The following is an 8,826-nucleotide window of genomic DNA, read 5'->3' as shown; positions in this document are numbered from 1 at the left end:
GTACAGCCTACATTTACTTAGACATACATACATACATACATACATACATAGGTCATATTATATTATGTGTAAAACAATAATCTATCTTAATCTATCTCTGTACCATTCGGTTGAAGTGATACATATACCTTTTTCTCAATTTTCATGAATACCACCTTACGGATTATGTCACTGTACTTTACAGCTACTCTCACTTGGGTTGGGCAGACTAATTTAAGATGGTTCACTCTTTCTGATACAAAATGGGCTGTTTCTGATCTAAAAAGCTGTATGAGAAAGACAGGTATGTTTTTATGTATGTTAATGATTGAAGTTATCACTCCAAGGTCTCCATTTCTCAACTCGACAGTACAGCTATTATGTTTATGCCCTTTTCCATATTCCTCTGTTGTAAATATTTTTCCCCTCAAAACTGCGCGATGGTAGTAATCACCAATTAGGTCGACATCTTGGGGTCCCCATATTGGAACTAACAAAGAGTGTTCTACTTCACCTATTTTTTTGTGTTGTGGACAACCCAACAAAACTATATCCTGCAACCTTACTGCTTTGGACCTCAAAGGATAGCCATCTATCCAATCATTGACTGTCTTATGTACTATATGGGTGATGTCGTCTGAACTGTTTGACTGCTCAAGTAAACTTGGCAAAGACTGAAGTAGGTTGAAGCGATACGCTATTTGATTTGGTATCGACTGTGTTCCATGGCATAACCTAGTTAGCTTTTGATTATGTCCTTCAAACACAAATGCTGAAGATGACCATAGTGGTCCATGTAACTCCACAGAACAAATAAGATGAGTTAATTGATGGACATTGTAGGACATATGGCACATTCCATAAGTTTCTGGGATCTGGTGAACAAATTTTTTAATATAACTTGAAGCACTGGCCAAATCTATTTCTGTGACTTTGTCTTTCAGAAGGAGAAATATTGTGTTAACTAACATTGACCAGTGTTTTAGATATTTGTTTGGCAAAATCATATGTAGAACTGGTAGGCTGTAAAAAAGCAACCAACTCCTGCATTCAGCGGCTTTCCATTTGTGTGCTACATGCACAGTGCGTGGCACTCTGGGCACATCAGAGGGTGGTGTAATGGGCAACAGTCTTTGATCAATCCTGTTTTTTGTTGTACCGATGTACCATGGTTCACTATGATATTTGCTGTTAAACCAAAGATCTAAAAACTGTTTTGTGACTCCAAGTAGCACACAGTGCATGTAATCGACTGTGAAGCTTTTGATCATATCAAAGCCGGTAGAAGTATGCAATAAGATTAAAGGTGACACAGACTTGACCCCAGGACATGGTTCACACCTTCATTAACTGCCTTCGCCCCACATTCAACAATATGCTTGTGACTTCTCATGTCAGCCTCAACATCAGGATATACCCTTGTATAACCCCTCCCTTTGGCCACAACCATTCCCTCATTCAGACAGTACCCACATCCATATGAGCCATTAAACTGATGGATACCTTGAACTGCACATTTTGCCACTGCATCGCAGGAACAAGTAATAGGGAAAACCTTGGAAATTTGAGAGATGCCAGTTTCAGGATGGACCCATTTAATGCCGTTTGCATTGGTGTCTTTTATGTCCTGGACAAACTGGTGCAAAAAGGTGGCCATATCAGGTTTGCCCTGTCCAAACCAGACTCCTGCCAGCAAAACATTCTTATAACGCACCTCAGGGGGCAGTTCATTGATAATACACCGAATGGGCCAGAGAGAATTGGATGAGGAGTTAAAAAGTGGAACACCGTCACAGTTCCACAATAAGGACACATCTCCTGGTTTGTAATCAGTTTTGCCCAGTATAGCATTTGTACAGTCACTAAGACCTTCTCTCTGTATGATGTCACGAATCTGATTGGCTAGTGAAAGACTTATAAAAAAGTTACCCTCTTTGAGATTGCCATTATTTGTTTCCTCACCACAGGTCAAGCAATTTGTGTTCTGTGTTGATAAATGTGCCCCACAACCTTGGCAAAAGAAATGTAATTTGATGGTGTCAGATGGGTCTTTAAGGAGCTGTTTGAATACATGCAGAGAATGTGGCAATATGTTATTTGCTGGTAAAAGGATGCTTAATAATTTCAGATGATCTTCAATTGCTGTTGCAGATAAACTGTGTCTTAGGGAAAAGGCTAGGATTAAGACAATAAATTGTGCCAATGTCACATCCGACCCTGGGTATAAAGGGGAATCCATAGACTTGTCTGTGTTGGAAAATCTGGGCAAATCACTTGCTAATTGATGATTTTCAAAAGTAGGAATGTCCAAAAGTATCTCTGAATTGTCTCTCTCTCCATTGTCCTCCGAATTGTCTATTTCTCCATTGTCCTCATCTGCATGCTCTGAACCCTCAACACACTCCTGGTTACAATGTCTCCATTTGGATGTCCTTGGAACCTCATCAAGCAAATCAGGGTCTAAAAATCTAAATATATGAATGGCACATGATACCATTTGATAACTGTAACTTTTATTTTGGAATGAGGAAACGTAAACAACAATGCCACCAGCTTTTCATAATTACCTTTTATATCTGCCTTTTTTTCGTGTAGGCATATTCATTTCTGTCTCCATTGGAAAACTACCAGGAGAAGAAATATTGTTGATTGTTTTTATGGTACAATATTTAGCTTGGTTACTGTCATTGCTCAGTGAGTCTATAGGCTAACATATAACTCCATACAGAACATAAGAGTAGGCCTAAATGTCATCTATAAAATGGTTGTTTATTTAAGGGCCTCTATAGGCTACAAAGTATAACTTTCTTTACGTTTGCAATGTTAATATTTGTAATAATACAAACTACTACTTGCTTTTAAAAACAATTTTAGTAGTAGGTCTATGCTCAGCTATAGCCACTTGGCACACCATTCATGGAATCCACTGAGCTACATAAAAAAGGGCTCACCCGCGTGAGGGCTGAGTGGAACACAGCGCAGGTATCGAGCTGGACTACGTCAAAAAGTAGCAGTTGGATTCCGCTTATCCGTCAAGAAGGGAGACAGGATAACAGTTGACAGTGAGTAACGTTAATGTCATCTATTTTAGATAATGTATCCTTATAGTGAAATTGGGACAGAAATACAGTCCTATAAAGGCTATTAAAAGTGATTCTCTGTTCATTTTTTTGTATTATGTTGTCGATGACGACGACGTTATTACTAGCTAGCACAGTTAGCCATCGCTAGCTAGTTACCAGTTACTGTCCCTATGTAAACAGTTGTACAGCTATCGTAAAAAAAAATACCATCAGCATCACTGTTGGTTAACAATCTAAACATTGTAAGTAGTTTAAGCCTAATACTGTCATATCTACCTGCGTGATGTGTTTGTTTCTTGTAGTTATTTGCAACAGTAACAATTGGCCTACTATGAAGCCATATCTATAAGTGTAACGTTAGATAACTACCGACAGCAACAATGTTGCAGTTGTGGAATGCACGCGTACCAAGTGAAACTGTTTCATTTGTAAGTATCATACAACGGCTCTTTATCCCTCTTCTACCCCTTCCATTTGCAGAAAATGTACATGTTAATTCAGTGGATCGAGGACCCCCCTACATGGGATGTACTACCACAAAATAAAGTTGTTAACGGCTTATGTGAAGTGGGCTACATATGTGACGTACAGTATCGGGATGAGACCAGCCCCGCTAAGATTATCCAGAAAGGTGTGTGAATTTCATCGATATGCCAGTGTTTTTTTCTTGTTTATGAAAGTGAAATTAACTGTACATGAATTAGTTCTCCATTGAAATGGTGGATTATGAAAGCAAATTTATTTTGTTGGTGAATGAAAAGTTTTAGTTTTTTCCATTAGGGAGCAGAACTAAATTAATGAAGGCCTTGGAAGCACTGGAGAGGGGGTGCAGAAATGCAGCTACTGGCACAGAAGAACGTGGCCGTGGTCTCAGAGAGAAACGCCCCCCAGCTCAGTTTTCACCTGCCAGCAGTGAGGAAGATGAGGTAAGTTATGAGGCCAATAGCCTCATAAATATGACCTTAATTGATGGATCTTCTGATCTAACTTCTGAGGGCAATGTTAAGTCTTTTTTTTTTTAAATGTTCAATCTTTTCTTATGCTGTAGGAGGACACAAATCCAAAACTAAAGGGGAAAAAGAATTTAACAAAGGCTCTGTCTCTGCAGTTTTTAAATGAATATGAAGTAAGTGAAGAGTTAACATTTGCTATTGTCTGTGCTCAGCTCAGAGTGTTGATAATGTCACATTTGGTTTGGTTTGGACTTATCTCTCTCCCTTGCTCCATAGGAGAGTGAGCCGGGATACTCCAGAGATGTGGTACGTTAATAACCTCATTTATCAGTACAGTTTATATATAAGAATACCTCTGTAAGTAAAGGTTGGAATTTACTTGCTGTTAGACCAAGCGTAAGCGTTTGCACCCTCCTGCGACCCGCGGTGTTCTGTGTATAGACTTGTTGCAGCATTACACAGTCAAATCGCACAATAGTGGAGGTCTCCACTTGGGGCAGATTTGGAAAATTCCTAGGGTTGTTGTCAATATTGCATCTTGCCGTCACTGTTTTTTTCATGCAATCACCCCCCACTTTCTTGTCAGTATCGCATCTTGCGGACATGTCATGCTTGCTTGCGACGACATGCGCAACCGAAACTCAAAACAACCACAGAATACCCATGGCAGCCATGCTGCGTACACAAATGCATTGTCTACAACAAGTAAATTCCAGCCTTTTATATGCTTCTGTGCACTGATGGAGATTTGCAACCTCTGGGATTTCTGAAAATTCTCTCTCTCTCCCCAGAACCCAGCAGCCGATAGCAGCATAGCTAACCAGCTTAATGAGATGCGATGTCTGCTTTTAGAGATGCGGGAGAAAATAATCAACCTGGAGCGTACTGTGAGAGGTATGTGTTTCTGTATTCTGAACATAGATAAACATAATGTCAATGCTGTTGTTTCTATTCTGTTCCTGTCTCGAAGTCAGGATTTTTTAGCCCAAAAGTATTACATAGCTCCTGAATTGTTACTGTTTGTTTTGTTTGTTTGTTTTTTATACAGATCAAATTACTCAGCCAGCGTCATCCACATTATCAAGATCACCCTTATTACCATCATCATCATCCCCATCACCACCCTCAAGAACAACATCATCAACATCACCACCCTCAAGAACAACATCATCAACATAACCACCCTCAAGAACAACATCATCAACATCACCACCCTCACCCTCACCAGTCCAGGTGAAAGTCACTTATGTTCCCAGAAGCCATTCAAAGAAAAGAAAAAGCATCATGCTTTTTGCAGCTTGATCATTTACACATAGTGCTTACTGACATTATTCTCTTTCTGTATTTTGGTAATTTTTAGATTCACATAGGCCCTACAGTGAAGATCACGGCCACCCAGTATGCCCACATCAAGTGGAGTGACCCTAGAAAGGCCACCAAGGACTTATTGATGGCAGTGTTTGGGAGGCAGGTCCTGGCCACACATTCTTATACGGGGAAGCTGTCTAATGCCTTTCTGGGAAGACAGCCCAAGCCCCAGCTCAATTCTGCAAAGACGTCGGACATACTAAGTGAGTATCTTGTTTGTGTTCCCATAGTTTCCAGTACAATGCAGTGCTCACACTAACCATTTCACTCCTTATAAGGCCTATTTTAGACTGCTATCAGTGCATAGCAGTTAATGTGTATTCACAGTGCGTGTGTGTGGTGTTCACACCAGAAACTGTGACCTGCATGAACCAGCTGCCAGCAGCATTATATTAGCAACAACATGTCAGATTTCATATCGTTTGTGTTATTGAATCGCAATCTTACACTCAATGGCGTTCTTGAATGTCATTATTGGTACTTAAAGTACAGCACTACGGAACTCTGTGCAAGTTCCTTGTTCCTGTGGCTGTACTTTGCGTACCAATAATCAGGGATGGATTACTGCACAGGCCTACCGGGCCCAGGCCCAGGGGCCCAAGGGGTCAGGGGGCCCTGAAGCCCAAGCCATTGCATGGAATAATTGATCATCAATATCAACACATCGGGATGTAGACTATGAATCTGATTGAATTAAAGTATTGGCCATCCCCAAAATGCACCAGAATACAGGAAATCACATCAAACAAATAAAAAAAAAAAAACACACACATATGCGAGAATTAGTGGGGGGCTCTTAATACATCTGGGCCCAGGGGCCCGAAAGTTCATAATCCGTCCATGCCAATAATGACATTCAAGAACGGCATCTCATGTAAGATTGCTTAATTGAAGAGCTCAATTTCAAAGAAATAACTGGGCTAAACGACAAATCACAAGGGGAAACAAGCTATAGTATCCATGTTTGCCTTGTGTCTGCTCCAGCCAGTGTATCACTGTATCTTCTAAAGATTTACAGTGTATTAATCTGTTCATGTGTTGCTCTTCTCTCCTATATGTTTTTCAGACTATATCACCAACAAATTTGGGGTGGACCCTGCCCTGGTCAAGCAAGCCATTTCACAGAAATGCGCTGATGAAGCAAAGTTGGCCAGAAGGCGCTCCAAGTGAACGCGTACACACACACACACACACACATGCTCACTCACACACACTCACATCTGATTTTTTTTAAAATGTATTGATATAATAAATGTTATTTACTTATGACCATCCATTTCATTTGTACTGTGCTTCGTTTCTTTTGCATAATGTCTATGGAGACCATGTGCATAAATCCATTAGGGAACTAGAAGTAAAAATCCAATAGGAATAAGTCCTATAGGAATAGAAATCCTATAGGAATAAAAATCCAATAGGAATAAATCCTATTGGAATAAGTCCTATAGGAATAGAAATCCTATAGGAATAAAAATCCAATAGGATATATCAAGTTCTGTGCTTTTAAAAAATCCAATAGGATTCCTGTAGGATTTGTTTGTTCCAAAATATGATAGAAATCCTTTAGGATTAGTCCTATCAGAATCCTATAGGATTTTTTGGTAAGGGCTGTGCAGCATATTCCTGCTCAAATCGGCGGACCATCGCAAACAGGGCTCGGGCGATTACTTTTCACAAGTAAGATTTAACATTACCATACTATTGGTTGTATTTTGGCAATAGAATATTACCAGAGTTGAGAAGGAGCAATCTTTGATATTACTGTATGAAAATCATAGCCAGCTAGCTAGGCTATGTTTTCTCAGTGTTCACCCGGCTAAACTAAGACTTGATAAGTCATATTCCATAACACTGACTTAGATTACAACTGACACAAGAATGCTATTGTAGATATAAATCAAATATTACTAGTGTAACATTGGCCAGCGAATTTTATACAAGTGGTATTCAGTGTTTTCCCTACAATGTATTCATCAGCGGCGCAGCGCCGCTCCTGGAAATCAAGCACCACTGCAAAAAAAAGTTGCCTAATTAAAAAAAAAAAAGACGCAAGTGAACACTCAGGAACAGCTGCCGTTCGTTCAGGTTTGATGTCAACAAATAATAGTAGGCTAACGTTGAAGGCGCAGTCAGGATTCCACAGGAGATCACGCCTGTTTGTGTTTATGTTTAAGTTTATTAGCAAAAAAAACCTAGCCTATATTATGTTAACCAAGGAACCAAATGAAACACGCCAGCGTGATAGCTCGCCCCTACCTTCAGTAGCCTATTCCCAGATAAATTCCACGCATTGTTTCGTTTTTGTTTGTGATACAGGTAATGCTTTCAAGCCGTGTTGCTAACATACCTAGGCTGTGAAACTATATTGGTGGGTTTAATTGAATTTGAGTAATAGGATATGCAACCATTTACATCTGAGAGTTTGTAATTCCTGTAGAGCTCACCAAAATTATAGATATGATACAAGACACTTATCTGCTATAATCCAAGATAGATTTTCTTCGAGTTTTTGAGCATTTATTTTACCAAATGACATGGGAAACATAATTAATTTCATCCACATATTCTTATGCACCATGCACAACAACGCTACTAAGTTAGCTTAAAACCGTGAGAATCAAGCAAGCCGTCACGGCATTAAAGTGACAGGAACTCAATTCGACTTGCACAGCACCAACACAGGAATACAAAACATATTTTGCCTTTTGTCTTAATTTAAAAAATAGGACAAATGTTATTATATAAATAAATGTCTTAACTTATGCACAGCACTGTATATTCTATGTAGTGAACTAGCCTACTGCTGTGTTTGTGTTACTAATACATTTGACTGGGTGGTAGTTTTGTGTAGTGTTTTATTCATGGCAGAGTAACTGATAGTTTAGCTCACTACAATTTCAAAGTAGCTTGCCCAACACTGTATTAGGCTATTCACATGTAATTTTTCCTCCTAACAAGAATACGATACCTCTCAAATCCCTTTTCATTTATTTATTTATTTATTTATTTTATATCTCCCCAGAACAACTACCTTGCTCAAGGACAACCACAAATGAACTAAACGGTCTCTCGTCCTCACACCCCTGGAACTGAGGAAGGTGCAGCTCTTCATTGCAGTACTGCAGGTCATCTGCTACACTGTGACTGAATATTTGATTTGATTTATGAGCTCCACCTTCATCACTGCATTTGCCACTCTGTGTCCCATTTTCCCATTGTCTGGATGACTCAGTCCTCTTTTATGGAGTCTACCCAGTTTCACTATGTACTGCCATCTTATTTGCCCACCTGCTGTCTGTAGCACTTTTTTCTCAGCCAAAGTGTGCCCAACCAATTTCAGTAAGATGGGAACATCCAAAAATGAAACACCAGTTGCGAAGGATCAGCTGGATGAGGGAAGTAAGGCCTCATGGCCTTTATGTCCAGACTGGCACCTAGAGCTT

The 8,826-nt window shown here is 39.7% G+C and overlaps 1 protein-coding gene across 2 annotated transcripts; it reads left to right on the top strand.

The window, feature by feature from the left end:
- The first annotated feature begins 1,313 nt into the window (after positions 1–1,313).
- LOC143130951 (uncharacterized) lies at positions 1,314–6,597 on the top strand. Of its 2 annotated transcripts, XR_012988017.1 has the most exons (8): positions 1,314–3,041; positions 3,543–3,693; positions 3,843–3,988; positions 4,111–4,188; positions 4,292–4,321; positions 4,807–4,909; positions 5,064–5,586; positions 6,450–6,597. XR_012988017.1 is itself a non-coding variant. In XM_076290277.1 (6 exons), the coding sequence occupies exons 1-6, from the start codon at positions 3,546–3,548 to the stop codon at positions 5,192–5,194; spliced, it is 636 nt and encodes a 211-aa protein (XP_076146392.1). In that variant the 5' UTR covers positions 3,241–3,545; the 3' UTR covers positions 5,195–6,441. The 2 variants fall into 2 exon arrangements, 1 of the variants encoding a protein (XP_076146392.1); XM_076290277.1 differs by lacking the exons at positions 1,314–3,041; positions 6,450–6,597 and having other exon boundaries at positions 3,241–3,693; positions 5,064–6,441.
- The last annotated feature ends 2,229 nt before the right edge of the window (positions 6,598–8,826 follow it).

The sequence above is a fragment of the Alosa pseudoharengus genome, unplaced genomic scaffold (assembly GCF_046254945.1).
Source record: "Alosa pseudoharengus isolate Yale_2024_CS ecotype anadromous, Long Island Sound unplaced genomic scaffold, YU_APseudo_1.1 YU_APseudo_1.1_scf_1, whole genome shotgun sequence".
Classification (NCBI taxonomy): domain Eukaryota; kingdom Metazoa; phylum Chordata; class Actinopteri; order Clupeiformes; family Clupeidae; genus Alosa; species Alosa pseudoharengus.
Note: the sequence above shows the minus strand (reverse complement) of the source record. Positions and strands in the feature narration are given on the sequence as shown.